At 34.3% G+C, this 21814-nt stretch overlaps 2 protein-coding genes across 3 annotated transcripts in view; both read left to right on the plus strand.

Moving 5' to 3' along the window:
* The first annotated feature begins 1385 nt into the window (after positions 1-1385).
* On the plus strand, positions 1386-7188 carry LOC136414020 (uncharacterized). Of its 2 annotated transcripts, XM_066397806.1 has the most exons (7): positions 1386-1523; positions 1799-1910; positions 2043-2075; positions 2551-2763; positions 4173-4275; positions 5344-5565; positions 6756-7188. In XM_066397806.1, exons 1-7 carry the CDS (start codon positions 1508-1510, stop codon positions 6852-6854), a joined length of 798 nt encoding a protein of 265 aa, XP_066253903.1. In that variant the 5' UTR covers positions 1386-1507; the 3' UTR covers positions 6855-7188. The 2 variants fall into 2 exon arrangements, with proteins under 2 accessions (XP_066253903.1, XP_066253904.1); XM_066397807.1 differs by lacking the exon at positions 2043-2075.
* A 707-nt stretch (positions 7189-7895) lies between these two features.
* The window catches only part of LOC136413985 (single Ig IL-1-related receptor-like), a 36938-nt gene continuing 23019 nt past the window's right edge, over positions 7896-21814 (plus strand). Inside the window, exon 1 of the mRNA XM_066397760.1 lies at positions 7896-8342. Coding sequence (XP_066253857.1) covers positions 8122-8342 — 221 coding nt within the window. The 5' untranslated portion in view covers positions 7896-8121. The remainder of the gene's footprint in view (positions 8343-21814) is intronic.

A 21814-nucleotide genomic window follows, 5' to 3' on the forward strand; every position in this document is an offset into this window, starting at 1 on the left:
GCCTGGGTTTGTAAATGGGAGAAGAAATTACTATCATAGAGCTCACAAAAAGAACTACGAAGATTATATTACTCAATCGGGTAGCTGCAGAATTTATGGTAATTCAGCTGCAAATTGCTTTTTTACCACATTAAAAAATCTGGTTTAGTTTCCAATTTACACACTTTTAAACAAAACAACACTTTTTGTGATAAGTATAAAAATAGGACTTTAGCGAAATAAAAAGTTAAAACGAAAATTAAAATAAAAAACGGTTTAATATATAATAATTTTACTGCGTAAAAAGTAATAATGTACAAAATAAATTGTTAATTTACTTGCTGTATAAGCATTTATGCGTTCAGCTTTAGTTGCTTCTCATACTTCCTGCAATGTGTTTTGAGTATAATTTCCTCGATTTCATTTTCTAGTATAATTCCGAACCATGTCGGTTAAAAAATGTAAAAATCACATTTAAATTGAGCAAAAAAAAACGGTAAATATAAGATTTGAGCTAAAAACAATAAAAATAATATACACTTGCCCCGTGTATAAATATTTCCACAGTATGAGCAGACTAATACATTTCTCAATAAGTATTAAAAAACAATCTACGATTCTTATTTTAAATGTAAATTTTAATCAAAAATCTTTATATCTACTAAAAATTATAATTCAGAGTTGAATATTTCACTAAAAAACAAAGGTCTTATTGCGACTCCAAACTTGTACACATCTTGTTAAAGTGCAACCTAACTGATCTAAATAAATTAGGCAGAGAAAACCCACAAACGATGAAGCTGCACCTACGTCGTTGGATTGAAATCACTTTTAAGAAGATTTCTAACAATTAACAAATACATTTTTACTCTTATTACAACAGAGAGAACGCGGTAACGCACTTACCCCACCTCACCTTGTTTATAAAATTAAATAGCAGTTTCTTCAATCACAAGCTTGTGTTACACGACTTTTTACTCTAAAAGGATTCCTTCAGAGATGTTTTTACAATAAAAGAGTGCTATTAATGGTTTTAAATCCTTCTAATGTTGTCAGGCAATAAAAGAACACAGCGTAAGTGCTGTCTTTTTTGTTATGAGGAATTGGGGAGTAGTAATTTTAATGAATGTGTAGCAATATCTTTAAAAAAAGAAAAAAGTTAAATATTTTTAAAACCGTTGAAAATTATACTTTGATTTGCATGATTTTTTTTTGGAAGTGACTTACATATATCACCATCTTCTACAGTATCTTCTTCTCATTACAGAATACTCTCTATTATTGTGATTTGTAAAATGTTGATAAGTAGTCCCAGGATTAAACGATTTGATTGATTAATACGTGCCAATCCAATAAAGAATCACTGATAAACCGAATACATCACTAATACAATCTTATTCGGAGGATTATAGGATAAATGAAGAATTGTGTGTTCCTCTTCAGTTTTTAAGATAGGTAGTGCTAAATAAGTAGATTTTGACGAAAAATCCATTGTATCCTCATTGCCTTCATTATTTGACTCGCGAACATGTTGCAGATATCAGGTTAGTTGTTACCACTAATTGTTGTAGATTTTGTGTTGAAACAGCAATAATTGCTGACATCGTTAATGCAGTTTTAACAAGTGCATTAAAAAATGTTCACTCTAAGGAGTAAGTGGGGAAGTTAAATAAAATAAGTAATTTTGACGAACTGAGGATTTGTTTCAAAGCTATGACAGACCGACAAATTCGTTCTATTCAGACCAGGTTATTCGTTGTGATGTGTTAGACCACCTAATATTGAATGGCAATCTCAGAATGAATTATTGTGCTTACAGAACAAGAGATCTTTGCATCCATCTCAAATGTAATTGGGAACTTGATATTCTTAACAACATACCCTCTATGGAACACTAGATCATTCAATTTTACTCCATATAATAACATGGTGTAAGTATAGTTGTATATCGTTTTTACTTAATCATATTTTTCAACTAATCATCTATAAAGAAAATTATATATTTATATATTTAACCTATTATATATAATTATATACACATAATTATAAACAGGTTTACACAGGTTTGGAAGTGTTCCGAAATGGGTCAAATCTCGGTGAGCAAGAAAGAAATTCTGGTTTTTGGCATTATGTATAATGCAAAAAAATTACGTTCCTGCAATTGCCTTTGCCATTTACACCTTTTCGCCCGATTGCATCCCTGATAAAGCAGTGACGTTACACTCTAGTAATTAGCAAGTTAATAAGTTTTGCGCTCTCAAAGATTCAGTCGTCAATATTTCAAAAATAAATGAAATTAGAAGACTATTGTAAATTTGTTGAGGATCCCAAAAAAGTACTACTCATAATATACACGGTGGCCCATTTAAGGAAATAACAAGTAACATAACTCTTTGATAATGGATGTCAACTTATGCAAATCAGATTTACCCACAACACCTACTTTTTGTATTATACATCATGCCAAAAGCCAGATTGCTCCAGCAATTTTAGTTCAGGTTAATTAACATATTAACCTGTTAATTAACATTATTAGAAAAATGTATGTATTTATTAGAATTCTTGTTTTAGAGGGTGTCTGAGTATAAACAATGCAGACATCTGGGCAACATTTGGAAGCAATTTTGATCTAAATACTCAAATCAATATAAAGCAGAATACCAGTACTGGAAATTTTGATATTTGCGTTTTTGATCTTCAAATGGCGCAATTTAACTTAACTTTTGATTACATTGCCGATTTCGGAATAGCGAATATTCCAATTTACGGTGATGGATCCTATAGGTAGGTAATTACTCGACGAGTATAATAATGTTGATTATCGCTTTCCATGAATAAATATCCGAAAATGAATATTACTTCTAGTGGGTAAATTGACGTCACTTTTCATCGGAATATTGTAGGATTATCGATTGTCTTAACAGTGTAACAATGTCCACATATGTATCCCTAAAAAAGGTCTCTATTATATACGAATGCTGTGACCATCTAGATAAATAATCAGCCTTAGTGCCTAGGTACAGGTTTGGATCGAATTTCCAAATTCCTAAATAGCAAATATGTAAATGTTCCTTAATCATTCCATTAGTTTAAAATAGCACTTTTCTCTAATTTCAATGAACTGTAAACGACAAAGACAGAAAACGTAATCAAGTATAACACAGCCTCAGACCAAAGTAATTATCAGTTATAAAAATGTCACTTGATGACGTAGTAAATGGCTTCGTAATGAGGTCCTAAATAAGGGGCAGATTAAGACAACACACGCTTGAATACTTATATTTATATGTATATTCAATGGTTATAACCATTTAGAATGGGTAAGTAGGTACTAATCCATAATTTGGCCTCGGCTTATCAATCCCATTTTGATAAAATTTGGGTTGTTGACGTTTCTTGTGAAAGCGGTTAGCATGGTATCGACATATTTTTTTCCGCCTTCTAGATTTACCATACCGATTGTCAACTTTTTTCTTGGACGCCATATTGGATTTTTATACCACTCTACGTGTGGCCATATTTCGGCCACAGTGTGACCGTACACCACCAGAAAATTTGTAATTATTGTTCAATATTAGCTAACTTTTTTTGTCCTGTGGAGCGAGAAAAACTATATTTTACAACAATGTATCATATTTATATTACAAAAAACAAGGCCTATTGCGTTTCTTTACACATGGAAAGTAAAGAAATTCTAGTAGCAGTCATTACAAAAAATATGCTGCATCACTGAATTAAGCACTCTCTCAAACGCACACATACTAAACTTCATTAAAAACTGTTGCTTATTCTGTGACAAGATTGAAGCTCACATACTTATTATGAATTTATTTGATCTGATAAAGCAAACCATGAAATAAAGGGTCCAAAAAAAACTAACAGACAATATCAGAAAATGATTTGAAGCATTACTGTGATTAAATTAGAGCGTTTTTCACCGAAGCTTACCCAACTTTTGAAGCATTTTTAATAAAAAAATTTATCTGATAAACAATTCGTGACTACATGGAGAGATGAAATGACAAAAAATATGAATTGGCATTTTTAAAAAATTATATCTTTCTCATTTTACAACTTTTATTATGATATTTTGGATTTAAATAGTTTCTTTTAAGATGATTAATCAGGAATTCATAGTGAAAAATAAAATTACAAGATTTGAAACTCTGCATATTTAAATTTTTTCCCTTTAGGGGCCATGTAACAGACGTTAACACAACATTTTGTTGGTTACTGTCAGCAGAAGGGGATAAAGTTTTAGACTTTGACATATCAGTTTTATTTCAACACCAACCGGTAAGTTTAATTTTCTATTCGTTAGCTTAAATTAAATTTGAAGAGGCCTAAAGGGCCCATTCAGGAATATATAGCTTTCCATTTTAAAAATCTAAAATAAGAAATCTCGAACTTTTCAATTTTTTTCGCACACCATTGGTTTTTCCATGGGAAATTAAATGTTCTACTTTGTGTATTTGTATAATAGTGGCAAATTTATTTTGTTTAAAAATCTTATTAAAATTTGAAACAGAATATAGCTCCTAGGCAATTTTGTGTAATGTGCTGCTTTATATCTTTAAATGAGTTATTTTCTGACAATATGGTGAATCTCCTGTCCCTACTTTTGGAAAAGGCAGATTGCTATTAATAATTATTAAATCTCTATTCAAAATATATCATGTGGGATAAATAGGTACTTACATAATGTATAGGGTGTTTCAAACTTAACACCTTACGTCTTGTGCAAAGAAATGGAAAAATATTGAAGATTTTATTGTGGGATCTCAAAGAAGCATCAAAGACCAAGGACAAAAATAATTTATTTGTTTTATTTTTCAAAATGGCAGACGTAGTATCATAAGTTTTTCCCATGAATGAGAATTTTCTTAATTAAAACTAATTAGAAAAACTAGCTGTTTTCAAATATTGAACAAAAAGTGTATTCGTGATAAAAGAATTTACTCATGTCATATTTGCCATTTTTAAAATGAAGGAAATCAAATTTTTAACCCTAGAATGAGCCTCAGTAGTCTTTCTTTGAGACCCCGTAATGAAATCTTCAATTTCATTTTCCGTTTCTCCACACAAGACATAAGGCGCCAAGCTTAAAACCCCTGTACATACATCTAATGCTAATAAACAATATTTCATTTGCGCAAATACCGATTAATAATCTATAAGTGTGGTCATTAGTTACTTAGATACGTTACTATATACATTACCTACGTTCATTTTCACTAAACTACGTTTACAAAATATCTGTTCAATTCAGATTATTATACAAATAAACTTTCAAACAACACTTTGCCCTAAATTTACGATAGGTACTCATCTCGAAATCACCTTATAATATAATTAAAATTCTAGGTGTCTCTCACTGGAGTCTTCAATAATGAGGAACTAGATTCAGTCATAGAGGCCTTTCTGACCCAAGTACACCGCTTTTTGGCAATGTGGAACAATTACGAACAAGATTGTTGTCGCAAATGCATTTTGAATCCAATTTTTCTATTTTTGATTAATTACATAACGTATGACACAATCAACAATGAATTTGCATTTCCAGAGGAAGAATGTCAATGTTTAATGGTAAGTGTCAATGACTTGTAATTCTCCAAAATCTCATTCCCACTCAAGTTGAAAGAACCAATTTGAAAACCATAGCAATTCGTCCAAAAATGCCTAAAGGTAAAAACGTAAAATCTAAAAATACATAAACATAAATTCTGAATGTTCATCAATAATATTATATTAAGATTCACAAATTCGCAACATTGACAAGTTCGTTAAGCGTTTGTGTGATTATTTCTCACGTACATATGTATGTATGTATGTATATTAACAGATGTTATTTAATAAAGATACAGGGTGATTCAGATTTAGTTTATAACAGTTATCTCAAAACATTGTAGAAGTAGAAGAATTGTTTGAGCACGAGGGTCGTCAGACGTATAGGCCAAAGATGGTTTAAACATACCGGGTGGCTCAAAACAAGTACATTAGGACTCAACTACTTTATTTTAAACGGAACTCTATCTATACTTTGTTTCATTTTATGGACGTCTCTTACATTCGTTTCATTTAAGGTACCCTATTCCGGTTTTCAACTACTGCTTTTTAATCTTTTCTGAAAATTTGGTTTAAGCTTGTCCCAGTTATATTTATAGATGATCTTCTTAGCGCTGGTGTCTCTATTATCCTACTATTGAAAAAGTAGATTAAGGCGCATTTGTCCCACTAGTTACTGTATTTGGGATTATTACGAGGTGGTGGTCCATCTGCCATGGTTCACCATTGCTATTTCCTACACCGTTATAGTTAGAAGGTCGGTTATATGACACAAAAGTTGCTAAATCGAATGGTAAACTATGTAAGATTCGAAAACAGTGTTACCAAATTTTGGACCAGTATTCTTCCAAATTTTTTTACCTTTTTTTTATCTCCAAATTCAGCACCGTTTTGGAGCATTGCAATATTTTTATAAATTAAAGGCACATTCTCACTCTTGTTTTTTCTTACAACATAAAATTTTACTGAGACACCCGGTCTGGTTTTCGGACGACCCGGTAGTGTGGGATTTCCCTCGAGCACTGTTAAAAAACTCTTTTTGTAAATCAAGCCATTCCTGAAGTCCTGGTCATAAACCTGGGACACCCTGTATATATTTACTAAATTTCGATCTTCCTCAGACACCTTAATGCATATACATATGTATGTATGCTGCTTATCATATGCTGTAAACACAAAGTATAGCAGGAATGTTAACATTTTTATTATAGGGTCTACAAAGCTCTTTTATAGAAGATCTCCTTTTAAATCCACCAATAGGAATGTCAACTTGGGTACAAGAAACAATTGATTTATTTGGCATAAAATAATCATATTTAAGACACTACAATTAGTTATGTAATAACATTATACTGATCTACTAATAAGTGTTAACAATCAAATGTTTAATTGAAACATCAATTTTTCAAGTTATTTTTTCTTTCTGACTAATACATTTTCAATCACACTTTTTTTATTATAAATGAAACCACAACTGAAACGTTACAAATGTACTTTCAGGTCAACTTTAAAACTGGATTCTCTAAAATGCCTCAATTGATTTTATAATTTCATTCACATTCATAACACATTCAGTTGGGTGTTTTGTTTATTATTTAAAGCGGGTCCTACCCATATATGTATACCCTGTATGCCTACTTTTTGTAATGATTATTTTTCTGAAGTAAAGTCTCAAAACTGAATAGGTTTATCATTCGGATATTTTTCTCCTTTTAAATGCTACTTCATCAAATGTCCAACCAGCAGGAAAGAGGATACTGCTAGATGAAAGGTTCAGTATGTTTGAAAACGTATTAAGGAATCATAAACCAACTGGTAGACCTTATTTGATATTTATGACATTTTATGCTTGCGTGCCGAATTCTCTGTAAAATGATTTCAAATATTAAATCCTTCAAAATTACTTTGCAAATTGATACCTCTTAAGACCTACCCTTAAGACCATCAATTTGCGTTGACACCGGCGAACTTTTTCGAATATACCTAGTGTGTGTTTAATAGTGGCACACGACTCCGATTGCAACAGAGCATTCCACGCAGTATAATGTGTTATATTCAATTCACTAGAACATTTTAGCAATTATTTACTGCCACTTTCTGGCGCCAATCTCTAACCCCACCATGTTATTTAAATGTACCATACGGATCAGGGAGATTTATTTTAGGGACACCCTGTAGAATGTTGGGAGTAACCAATGAAGTGCTTGCAGTGTGCGCGCTCACACACAGGTAGGTAACACGATGCTACCCGACAGAATTTCACATTTTGTAGTTTCAATTGCGATCCGGGTGTCGTGGAGTGCTGACCGATTTTCGCTTGAACGAGAAAACACGCGCCGATTTGATTTCTTTCCGATTTGAATAGTTTAAAATTTAACTTAAAAAAAAGTGCAGATATATAGGACTAGGTATAATTTACTTTGTGAGTTCCGCTTGTAGTGACCTTTTCTGACTATTTTTCCTAAAAAAAAAAAAATAGCCACTGACAGTAAGTTTCAATAGGAATTTTTTTTGTGACTCATCACTACGGAACATTTTGCCAAAGGATTACTTTATCTCAATTAACTAAAACTCATCATGTTCAAAATGACTGTTTTACTAAAAGTGCTCGTGGTTTTGGGATTTTGTGGAGTGAAACGCAGTAATGCTATTGAAGATTACTGTTCATTGAACACATTTGAAGATGACGTTGGGGGATTGATGCACTTCACCAAAGAGCCGACCAATGAGGAATTCGCTATCGTCGGCAAATTTAAAGGCCTGCACTGTTGCGCTAAAGGATATAAGAGTATCGAATGGTGAGACAATCATTAACAATAATTCGCTGAATCGTTGAATACCAAATTCAGCCAAAAATAAATATCTGCATACTTTTACTATTATTTAGGTATACAATTCAACTAAATGTTTACATTAACAATTTATTTACCAACCTTCATACAAAGCAATTAGGGTAATTATTTTCGATATCAGGAATTTTTAAACATGTTGGAAACAACTATTTACCCCTATAATCTGTCCATAGATGTTCATACAATTGTTAAATAAACACGACGTAAATATTTTGTTATTGCGATAGATATGTAATAATAGTAATGTAAATTAGCGTTTATCACGTGCGGTAAACCGGAATCAGTTTTTTCGATTTTAGCAGTTTTTCAAATGATTTTCCCTATCCTTATGGCTAGAAGCGCTTGATTACAATATGTGAAGTTTTTTCGACCATTTAGGCAGTTTAATGATATATTGAATTTAACTATGTTTTTTTCATTTTTAATCGGGGAGCAAGGTTACCTCCGAAATAGGGTAACAGTTCATTGGCCCGTAAAATCGTTCTTTGGTCATTTATTGCTGAGCTAGTGGTTTCCTTTGCTTGGCCATTTAATCGGCAACACCTAGATATAACAAAAAAAAATGTTCCCAAGTTTTAATTCTGTCAGTGAGCAATTATTCAACCATTTCATTATTTACCTGTTTTATTGGGAATATTCTTTTCTAAAAGCACACAACGGAGATAAACATGTTTTAAATCTCTACAACAGAAAAAGAATATTGGCATCATTCTTTGGCCCCAAATTGCAAAAAGTGATGCAATTTCTGTTCCAACTATCAAACTGTTTACAAAGTGCCTTCTGCTTCCATAAGGGAAGCTGGGACTACTGTACTCATCTGACTAATCTTCCTTGATTTATTGTAAATTGTGCTCCGACGAATTTGATATTTTTTACAAGTATGACGACATGGCAATAACTTCTTATTGATGATCAGAATAACCTCAAATGGCGCAATAAATAAGTAAGGGCTGTGACGATCCTTAGTCGTCCGAGGGTCCGACCGCTTAAATGAGGAAAAGTCTAGATAATTGTATTAGTAACGTAATGGCAATAAACTAGCGACTTCTGCGGTTCGGGTTTTTAAGACATTCTGAGAAATCCTAGAATGCAGGCTCTCATAGGATTTATGATCAGTGCGTCAGGACTGACCAGAAAAGCACATTTTTGCGTGGGTGTCTGCGGTTAATTTCTGAGCTACGCAGTGCTAAAGTTTTATTTTCAATTCTATACTGTCAAGGCATGTCAAATCAAATTTGATACATGGAATGCGCTCTCATGAAGTGTCACTACAATACGTAGCAGCCGTGACCAAATTCACCAGTGTAGAGTAATAAGTATTGTGTAGTAACAATTCGATAAAAACAAACTAATGCATATTAAAAAACAAGAACAAATAATGATGACGAGATGGGGCATTCAGTTATCAACAAAAAGTTGGCCTTAATATTTTTTCATACTTGTTATCGTTTCCCAGTACTTAATTTCTGTGATTTATTACCTTTCAGATATCAAAAACTGAACATTTTCGAAAATGTTTCTAAGAATTTCGCTAGATAATCCGTCAAATTTAAAATTCCAATATCTCGTCATTATAATGAACCAATTACTGACAAAAAAATCGATGATTCACACTAGTGCAACTGAGTCCTAAATGCTTTGTTTATGTATGTACATCAAACGCAATATCAAAATAATACACACATGAAGTTGTTTCCACACAACAACCTCGAATGCGAAATTATTTAGTTGTTGTCATGGATTTTGATAATTGTAAGAGCATAATTTTGGAGAGTATTTCCCAAGCAAATTCAAGATAAGGAATGCGGGAAACTTACTCTTCTGTTGTGTTTAATAATCCTGCGGGCCGTCAACAATGCAATTACCGGTCTACAGTGCAATTATCGCTATGCAATTATCAGTCTAAGCTGCAGTTACTGCTGTAATTTTTCAATAATTGCATAGCGCAAAAGTCACCCTGCCGTATTCTTCCAGGATATAATTAATAGAATGTTTCTTTTTCATTTAATTAATTTTGTTTTACTCATACACTTCTGCATGTTCTTAGCTCAAGTAAAATGTGATGAAAATGATCTTTGTTTACATAATCGTGAAAACATGTTTTATTTAGCTTCTTTTTGTTGGTATTATTTACCTCCAATATGTACTGAGTGCATGTAAATTGAGATAGTTACCTTTGATGTTCTATAACTCGAGGAATTGGTATTTTACCCCGACTGTATAGTATCTTATCTCGGATTTATCAAAGTTCTAGCTCGGTCTCAAGTTTATGAATTTCATAAAATGGGTATTTTCAGAAATTTCTGTACAAATTTGCAGTAAATAGATTCATTTACATCGAAACAACTATTTAAGAAAATACTTCTATTCATTTTTATAAGCACGATTAATTTAACTTTATGTTAAAAAAACTTTAATCCAATTTAGCACTCGTTTCTTTACTTTAGTGCAAACTTAGGCATATTTAGTGTTAATTGGGTAAAAAGAGCAAAACCCGAAAAAGTCAGTGACAGTTTCTTTGTTGGAGCCTACAGTCGAGACCTAAACAACACTGATCACAAATAACTTCAGATATTGAGTTCCTTGGCTCGGATTATGTTTTTTCTGCAACTCTGTTATGTAATATCGATTTAAATCGAATTTTTAATATCAATAGACACGGTACGTAGAGCTTGCGAATAAAATTTAGTGACCTCGGGAAACCCGGACCATGAATCATTCGATGCGCATCGGTATATCCGAGGGTGTATCCAACAGCTTTTAATAGCTTTTTCAAATATAACAATTATTAACTATAATTGTTGATAAATGCGTTTTTCGCGTAATAATTACTCTCAAGTATGGTCGTGTATGACAGAAATTTACGTTTATGTAATATATTCAGGAAAAATTTTAAGATAGGTATGCAATTCTTTGCCTCATTTAACTGGCCGGCATTCGATGTCATCCACATTAAATGAGCGCTAGACCACACACAAGGCCCCATTTTATATCTTATTCATTTGAGAGTTGGGTTGTTAACGGGTAATTTGACCTAGAGAGTTTTTTTCGTATATTTTCTCCATTAGGAGAATAGATTTTATTCTATTACTCTAGACAACATCACAGTCGTAACGTGAAACCAAGTTTCTTTGATACAACAACCTTTAAGATTTGGTGCAGTTAACACATATTTTTTGACATTCCATACACGTCAGGACAAGGTCCCTATCTTTGAAAACAAATCCCAACAACAAAATACTTCACGGGCCTTTCAAGCCATCAAGATAAAGGGGCCAGCTATTCATAAAATAGACACATCTTCATTTTTCACACAGTAATGTCCTTTACGAGAGTTAAGCCGAGGGATTACCGCAACCGTTCTTGGAATCACCCCGGAATAGCTTCTGCTACCTTCTACCACCTTTTCTGCCCATAATAAAAATAAACCGCCCCCTAGGGTGAGGATTTCTCCTTATAAGCACCGCTTATGATCCCGCCGAGGCGCTCACCACTGAAAAACATGAGATCCATTGAGTAATCAGTTGGATATTCGGGAATTTAAGGGTAATTATTGGTTAGAAGTGCTTGATCAACGATTATACATTGCATATATCCAATGAACTGTTGATCCAGCACTACAGTTCTTATTTCAGACACCTGATGGACGTATTGATTTTTTGACAGTATTAAACCTTCATAACAGTATTTTATTCCACGAGCTTATTAAGGCCATCATCCCCGATGAAGAAGTATCCTGAGGAGATGATACTCATTACATGCGAGTATAATATTGCACTTTCTCCACTGCTGAACATCCGCACTCTCCACAAATTAGCTAAAAATTCCGTTTAAGCAATTCCATTAGAAGAGTTTATTACTGCTTATGTTTTAACGCCACATCCCAACTCATAAATAAATAGGCTACAAGTAAATCAACTTTTCTTGGTTTTCAAAGAACTTTCTCGTCTCCTGGTCTGTACTTCTACGGCTGCACTAATTTAGACATAATTAATTTTCAGCAGAATTTCTAACCGACCTGGTTTTAAGTTACTAAATAATTAACAACAAAATCTATAATATTTTGACTTTAACTATTGTTGGCACGTAATAGCGTTATCACATCGACTTCAAATTCAAGACCTACCTAATCTTAATATGTAAGGCTTGCTAAATACTCTGCCGGCCGTTATGCATATGGAAATTTTATTAGACCTAATCCGGGGCGATATACATATTTGCGAGGGCTTAAGATATTTCGTGTTTATTACTAATGGAGCATGACAGAATACACATTCTATCACGCTTGATAGCATTTGTTACTCTGTAGGTATTACTAAGATTAATAGGGCTTATCATGTACGTACAAGCAGATATATATACATATATACTGCATGATTATAAAGCCGTGCACAAACATATTTATGTATATGTTGATTACTCGACCGATGATCACGTAAATCAGTATATAATGTTTTATGTCCTATTTGATTACAAAGAGCTCTCTATGATGGTGTATTCAGACCATAATTTCACTCTGGTTCTAGAAGAATAAAGCAGGCAACATGATGTGCTTACTGCGGAACTGACAGTGACTGAGCATTGACTAGTCACATAAATGTCTTTTAACAAGTCATTAAGGTATTCCAGAGGTATTTTAGTTTTGCCTTAAAACTTAAATTAGTAGAAAATTAACATGAAATCGAACATAAAAGGTTGTATATGATGAGGTTTTATTCTACTCATTATACAGTTATTATATAACGTCAGTACACGTTACATAAATAACAATTCTTTGTTTCCAACTTGGACCATCAATGATGGGCATCGGCAAGTCAACCGCCTCTGCCATTTATGCCTATCGGGCATTAACTTACTTAATGTTAATTAAAAATCGCCATTATTATTCAGAGGCGACACATTCATGCGAAAATTCTAAACGTGTTGGTGAAGCTATTCTTTAAGGCCGATAATGAATATAAAGTACTTATGGCAGCCGTTCCTGAAATTTTCAAGTTTCTCGTGACAGTTTTATTTAATTATTTATTGAAAGGAAGTTCGTATCAAAGATCTCCATTGAAGGAAGTTCAGTCTGCGATGTAAGAAATTTAATTGGAAAGCTTGTGTCAATGCATAGGCTGTAGAAAGGAGAGAAGCTGGAAACGTAAAAATACTTTATTGCTACAGCTTGACATTATCTCCAGAGATAAAGCTGAAAGTCGCTATTTTTCAAATTCAAGTAATTCACACACAATATGTATTTATTTTATTAATGTAGTTCGCAGTACTGTGGCAATTTTCGCAACTCGCAAAGTCGGGTGGTTGAGAATAGTAGTGTTTCTTAGAAATATGAAAGTAACAAAACTATTCTGGAAGTGTAAACAAGTGAGTAGTGTATGAGTATGCATGTAAATATTTAAGGATTATACATTTTTCTCTTGACTTCTCGTTAATCGTGGTATTTAATAATATAAGCAATTCCAATATTAGTTCTTCGTATCTGGGTCAGTTAAAATTATGTAGCTCTTAGATAATTACGGGTAAAGGTAATCCCTTGCAAAAGGTTGTTTTCTTCTTTTGAGTTACGATCGCAGTTCGGCAATAAATTGAAAGTGAACTATCTCAGTTGACTGTGAAGCTCTCGCGAAAAGTCGAGACAGTTCTGCGGCGCATTTTTTTTGCGCACCATGTGCTACTACCAAAATTGTTAACGCCGATTAATCAAATTAGGCGCATGCGCAGCCACTCTGCTTAGAGCTTGTGCAGGGAAATTTCTCAGGGCTATAGCTCCATTAGAACTTATTTGCGAATGAATATGTTCATAGGAAGTTTTTCCTATTTTGACCTAAGGAAAAACAACCGAAACCTCCATGTCACTCAAACGACTGCAACTAGAACATGTTCGCCACTCTTTTTCTGGCGCATGGAAGCATTAAAGTTTAATTCTCACACATCGACTCCCACGTTCCACCCCGCCTGGTACCATCGTATCATCGTGAAACGAGCGGCCACACCGAAAAACAAAAGAAACGATGTAGACACCCGTTCTACTGGGATGTTATCTTGTCTTCGTCGCCGCCGCAACCGTGGTCAAGTCCATTAATAACATCTCAACCAGTTCAAGTCAACGAAACGTATTCAATGTAACACACTTGATAACACTTTTTTTAATTTAGAATGTAAGCGGATTTCCTCTGTGGGTAGCAAAATGTCTCATTATCTAGCAGTAACAGGTACTGTGTCTTTATTGACTGCCCATCTCGAAGACTATTCTGTCATTCTCTTCCTTTTGTTACTTTGAGCCAATTACCGTATAACATATCGATCCTTTCTCATCCATCCTCTCTTTTCATTCTCTCTCACGTATTTCAAATCATTCATCTCTCCGATAGCTCTACTTCAAACCAGTTAGTCCTGTTAAAGTAACAATTAACGGCCTTTCCATAATTTCATATGAGCAAACATTAACTGTAGATTATGAGGTATCGTATATGGTTACCGTAGTAATTTGCATGTCTCGTAGGAGTTCTGGCCGAGAACAAGTTATTCTCCAAACCGAATGAGAACTTATGAATGGGTTAATGGAACTAGGTTACTTTAATTTGAATAACTAAAGCCAGTAAACTAATTAGCTGGGTGTTTTAGTAGAGGAGAAGGGGTCCGATCTTTGTGTACATGAAGTTGATTGTCGCTGCAACTTGATGCAATAGCAGCTTTTGCTTTGAAAAGTTGTTTAAGTAATGAAAAAAGGTTATTGTCTTAACATTCGTGTTTTTAGCATTGTGTGGGATTTTAAAGTAACCCAAATTCATCTCACGTAATCCAGAATTAATCACATTCTTATCATTAAAACTTAATGTTAACTGCATAAAACACCCACTTGCGCCTTATTATCTTCTTTGCATTTTCAAATTTGAATGTTCCTACATGCGATCTTATTATGTGACACATTTGGAACACCGAATACCAGAACTGATTTAGATTCAGATCAAAAGTTAAGATATCGTAATTTATTATTTTTGTGTGGGTCTGAGTCATGATTTAGCTCCTTTTTAGCATAGTTTGCGGTTCTGCGGAGTAAAACCGTCAGCGTCCTTATGCGTCGGTTCATGTCGTTCAGGGCCTGCTAATCATTGGATAACGCGGATTTAAACAATATCACTCGGGCATAGATTTATTTTTATTCTTAGGTGTTTTTAATTGCTCACTAACGCATGCAAAAAAATTGTTTAAATGCTTCAATCCAAAAATAAAAAGAGTCTCCAGAGGATCTGACGGAGCCACTAATTGATAATGATCGCTAATCAGACGTTTGCCGAGACTGACTGGTTCAGTTATCGCATTCGAATTGGAAGCTCCTCTCTACGACGAAGGTCTTCAAATATTTATCGTTGATAACAATTGCACAACTACAGTTATCATTTCTGCGAATACTAAAAATTAAATGCAAAACAGTAATTAAGTTGATTTCATAAGGCAATTATTAAATTGCGATTAGTAGGTACTTTATTACTCGGCTCAAAACATGTCTGCAGCTCATCTAGGACCGTTAAAGCGAAATGTGTTCAGAATATCTGGCACTTCGTCGTAAAAAAAGTGATACATATGCTCTTATTTGTTTTATTACGCGATACACCATTTCTAAAATTTCGAGAACGAAAGCGTTATTGAAAGATTTTCCACATAAGTTATTTTTGCATGATTATCCGCGTCAGATGACTGGAAGTTATTGGTACCTATTTATTTGTGTTCTTGGTATTGCCAGATTAAACCCGTCTATTAATATCAAAAAGAATAGCAGTAGATCCTGCAAAACTGAAAGAGATGGTTTCCAAGTCGTGTTTGATCAGAGAAATAAACAATAGTCCGAAGGAATCATCGGATATTTCCGGGAAATCATAAGTAACCGAGGACTGGGTTAACCTTATCTTGATCACCGATGTCAACGGTATTCCAATAATTCAAATCTATTATCATCTATATTATTTCCACGTACTTGTAGGTGTTGTCAACTAACTTCCACTTATAGATAAAAAGTCAATAAAATTATTCCCCACACGACAAACATCAACAGCCATCGGCCATTCACACTGCAAACTTTATTTGTATTCAAAAGTGGTTCCTGAGGTTTGGCTAAATGAAACTGGCGAAAATTTATTGGCCTCGGAAATCATTTAACGCTTAGCGATTTGATGGGGCCCTCAATGCTCAATGACTATTTTAGTCGGTGAGTTTTTTAAGTCGCTTTCTGGTGGAAAAAAATCTAAGAGGATTGAGGACGTTCCAAGATTTCAACGGAAAGCTTCTCTCGAATTGGACGATTAAGAAACCAATTGCTGTACGATTTATCAGAAAATCCGCAGTTGATTGCATTCGCGGATGGGAGGTATATATTGAAGGTGTCACTTCTCAACTTAGGTAACCGTCTCGTAAACCATTGATTCAATACCTCGAACGTAGCGATTCCTGAAAATCTGATATTTTGCGGAACGCAAATGACAGATTAATAATTTGCCGAGAAAACCAGAGATAAATAAAGTCGCTCATGCGGTATATTGATGTCTGCTAATACAGAACGGCAAATCGCGGCGAAGATTGGAAACAGCACATAGCCTCGATATGTCTAGACCTCAAACATGTCCTGCACCGCTGGAATTTTGGCCTCGCGGTCTGGAGGCTTGTTATACGATCCTGCACCTGAATTAACCTGAATTTGCTCGGATTATCCCTCAAAATCTCATTCTAAACCAAAATGCATTTCCCATAACTGACAACTCTACCTTTCAATCGTCGTTAAAGTAAAATGCTACCTGTTCTCTGTTGGTATAACCACCTAAACCAATATATTTTAGCCTGATTTAATTTCCACGAACCGTATAGATTTCCTCGACATTCTTCACCCCTGTCTTTTTTATAGGTCATGCAACCACGAACTTTAGCGATATTGAATTATAAGAAACTACTATTCACATAAACGTTCGGTTAATAAGACTGTTATGGACTGATCTAGAAACAACCGTAATGTAAACATTATGAATTATCCATAAAGGGCCCTGAAAAGTAGTTTGAGGACTAAAACAAATTTTCTAAAGAGTGTCGGTACAATACAAGGAACATTATTCTCAATGTCCCTCGAAAGTAAGAGATTAGAACAGGGCTCTATGAAGAAGTGACAAGTTTAGAATGCATGGACACCGCTGTAGTTTTTACCTGAGAGCTTCCTTGGACACTGAAGAATTTTCGCGTCGATGCCTTTATTCGCTTGCCCATGTTTTATCATCAATGAATCCATCACCGACTGATACTATCAAGTTGTCAATTATGTTTACTTGAAGTATATCTATAGAACACATACTATAGTTACTGTTCAACGAAAGTTGCAGCTTAGAGGTAAATTTCAAATAAATATATATTCCCAAAACTCCCCTTAAACTTTATGTTATGAATAGAAAAACAACTTTAATAATAAATCATCGATTCTGCACAAAAATACCCACAAGAATTCTACCTACCCTTGTCACAAATTTCAATAGGGGATAATAAACTCGAAACTACAAGCTTTCTAGGAGTTTGATGGGCTTTTGAATCACTTTTACCTCTCAGTGAAATTGCGAAGATTAAACAAACCTATTGTAAATTTACTGACGTTTTCGCTTAATGTAAATGCCTTAAGGATTCTTTAAAGATTAGATGATTCTACTTGGGAATATTGGAAAAATAAGCAATTTTTGTTTCGAGAACTATGGCTATAAATATTTTTCAAAGGGAAAACCATGAAGCGTTCGCTGCGCTTTGTAGATTTTCGAAAAATTATTTGGAGAGTTTGCTATAAATATTTAAAAAACCAGAGGCAGTAAACACGTTACATCTTGTAAGGAAACTGTAAGTTGTATAATTTATGTGACTTCACAATAACAGCTCTTTTTCCATGTCAATGGATACCATAGCAAATGGTTTGCAAGGGAAACATGGAACTTGGACATGGAGACTACCTGTCAATCATGAAATGATGTGATGATGTTACACTTGGGATATGGCTTTCTCTTAGGAAATTACCACCCTTTCATAACAAGTCAATAAATAGCTAGGCCAACCCAGTACAATAATCAGCTGGAATGGTTTATGCCAATGGACCTAAAGCATTCCATTATCTCGGAAAACCCATATACAATAGAGCAATAGTGGACTGGTTTATTGGACTGTCCTGTCTACCGATCTCCTATAAATGGGCTATCAATCATTTTGACACAAGAAACAACCCCGTCGGCCGATCGGTCTTGTCGAATCTGGCGTATTCGCAGATCGCCGCCCCATGGGAGTGTTGCGCTCTTCTTAACACTGCTCTCCTTTTAAATTTTCGTCCCTGACAGACAAATTTGAATGTTATTTTGACACCCGTAACCAGATGAACAGCTTTCCTCTTTTCTCTAGGAGTACACCGAATTTGTTCTATAGTTATGTAACGTCACTGTCTTTCTCCATGTGTCTGTAATGGATCTCGGAACAGCAAACTCAGGAATAATTCACGAAAAAATTTATAGTACTGTTAAGTAGTACCACCTTAATCAGGTTGACGAAAGAAAGAAAGAACGTTTTTTTTACGAAGTCAGTGCGCGACAATTTGACCAAAAGCGCGAAGTTGAATCTGAGAGAGATCTTGGATCTAAAAGCGAGATTACAAGTTGCAGAGTTCTTAAATATTAAAACTAAAGCCTAACACCCATTGGCGTACTACAGTTAAAAAGGTATTATCGGATAAATTAGTGTCCCTCTTTGCAGAGCTTAACGCTTCGGTAAATAGGCAGATTGATTTATTATCGGAGTATTGCAATTATGCTGATGCGCGGAACTTAATCATACGCAAATTTCAATGTCGACAGGGAAAAGCCGCGAAATTTCCATTACACCAAACAACCCTTATCTAAGGATAACAGACACCAGAATTTAGTTATGTCGACTGTATTACGAAAAATGGTGATGCACATAGACGTAGCATAAGGGCACACTACATGTCTATGGTTTTCGCGCAACGTCCTCTTGGAGTTGGCACTCTTCGTAACAATACTCGTTTCGGTGGTGCTTTTGTTTCATGTGTCAGTTTCAGCGAATGATCTCTTCGTAAGTCTCCTAACAAAAACTGAAAATTTTTCCATGTAAACAATTGCCAATTTCTCTTTATCAAAACAAAGTATATATTCTGTAACTTAGTCGATGGACTCAAATTTACCCCAATTAAATGTCGGTTGCAGTTTTCGAGTTCACGATACACGACCACATAATAGCAGGTTGTCTGATATACTGTAGTCGCAGTCGACGCACGAATTCGAAAAATAATCACCCACTGAAACCGCAAATGATAGAGTAAGAGAAATTGCCTGGAATAACATAGAAAAGGAAGTACATATGGAAATTATTCTTTTTAACTTCGCAAGTGATATTGCAACATTGATGCTCTACTAATTTTTTATTCTTAAATCCATTCACAATACCAAAACCACTATTTATATAATAAGTACCTAACACTTTTTGAACAGTCTCGCTAATGCGGATCATTTGAACTTGCACAAGACAAACGAAAGTAAAACCTTAAATTAAGTCCACAAAAACTGGCCGTTTCATGCAATTGTGGTATAGTGGAGAAAATTTTTAAGAATTCCGTTTGGGATTTTCAATTTTTCCAAATCCACCAGCAGTACAGGTTTTTAATTGGTTTTAAACGACGTTTGTTTCTAAACTTATTTATATAATTTGTGGGCTCCAATCGATCTGAAATGAGTACCAGGAAAATCGATAAAACGAGATGTTAAGTAGTTCTTCGTTTGACTGTTCAACCAGGAGTAGAATAACCCCGTTTTTAAATTGCCAACGCCTGTTTTTTAATTCAAATAAGAGGATGGCGTATTCGAGATCTTTGAAAGTTACCGGTTCTTCTCTGATGTATATACAAACTGCTCACGACCAGAAATATAGAGGATTCTCTCGACAAAAAGTAGTCCAATAGAAATGGCCACTTTACAGTACTACCGCGGAAAAATATTTCTCCTCTTATCTGTCCACACAAGTACCCATAATTGCCGTCTACTATTCCAGTTATTTTAAGAGTTCTCTCTTGGTTATTGTCTTATGTGATACCCGTACTATTAATTGGTTAAACTGCTCAAAAATCGTTACAATAAATAGAGTAATTCGCTATGTGTAATGATCCAAGCCAAAAATATCCTACAACAAAGCCTCTGCAAAATTTGATATTTTTCTCTTTGTGTGACCGGACCGTTATAGTTTTGTCGATTTGTTACCTCGAAACACAAGCTATTTGAATTTGACTGATGATGTGTTCGAGGAATCCGTTGCTTATTGTTAGTAGGAGGGTATAAATTAATAATATCCGCACACATGGTTTAGATTTATACACGTTCATTGCAGCTAATTGTATGGATGTATTATTCGCATAGAACGTTCGTAGGTTTTATCTATGCTTCACTAAAATTGATCCTGCATCGTTAAAGGTTCGAAACGTCAAGCCTTATCTCAAGAGCTACGTAAGGATCCTACTACTTTCTTTATGAACACAGGCCTTATGACTACACCACATTTTTTACACTTCATCGCTTCGCCGGCAATCAAGTTTCTGTAATCATACAAAAACGTCGAAATTTATGATGATATCCAGATCTATGTTCCGACTACCGTGGTATATTTAGATATCTCCAAGGCCTTTGACGGATTCCATCATAAAATTTTATCTCGAAGCTTTAATTTTGGGGAATCCCCTTTTTACATATTATTTTATTAGAAAGAATTGATCTTTCTAAGTCGCACTCGTCAGGTTGTTTCCAGTCTTGGTAACCTGGAAATCTGGTGAATACATTGCTACTTTCGTCACAAGATTATATTCCGGGAGATTTTCCTCTAAAAGGGAAGGCTAATCTTGGTGCTGAAATGTACATATTTTAAACGGAAAATTTTTGAAACTTTGATTCATTTAAAAAATACAAAAATACAATCCATGCAGATATCAACTAGTAATGTGAAGCATGAAATTTAACTAAATAGATTACACTCTGTGTAATCGCCCTTATTTTGGATCACTCCAATATAATGAGGCGAAAGGTTGAGAAATTACCTACTTCTAAAGTCTGTAACTTTTCTCGGAAATAATGAAGAATAAAGAATTAGAGGCGAAAAGAATGGAAGTCAGCTCGAAATAAGGAAAGAATTCCAGAGTTCCGTTCTCTCTCGAAAACTCTTGAATAGTTCTGGGAGAAAGGAAAGGTAGGAAAAGACTATTTCGGGTTATCTTTGGATGTTTTGAGGTGCTTCAGGCTAGTTTTGACTATTTCTGGTTATTTCAGTTAATGCTTGTTAGAAGACACATTTACATGAACAACAAGAACGCCTTAATAGCGTCACTTTCGGACTTTTTAACTAAAATTTTAGAA

This window comes from Euwallacea similis, chromosome 16 (genome assembly GCF_039881205.1).
Source record: "Euwallacea similis isolate ESF13 chromosome 16, ESF131.1, whole genome shotgun sequence".
NCBI lineage: Eukaryota > Metazoa > Arthropoda > Insecta > Coleoptera > Curculionidae > Euwallacea > Euwallacea similis.

Bases quoted from the DNA above. Each gene is read 5' to 3' on its own strand.
- LOC136414020 (XM_066397806.1), top strand. The intron at 4,276-5,343 runs GTAAGTTTAATT...TTAAAATTCTAG, and splicing joins TTTTATTTCAACACCAACCG to GTGTCTCTCACTGGAGTCTT. The intron at 5,566-6,755 runs GTAAGTGTCAAT...TTTTTATTATAG, and splicing joins AAGAATGTCAATGTTTAATG to GGTCTACAAAGCTCTTTTAT.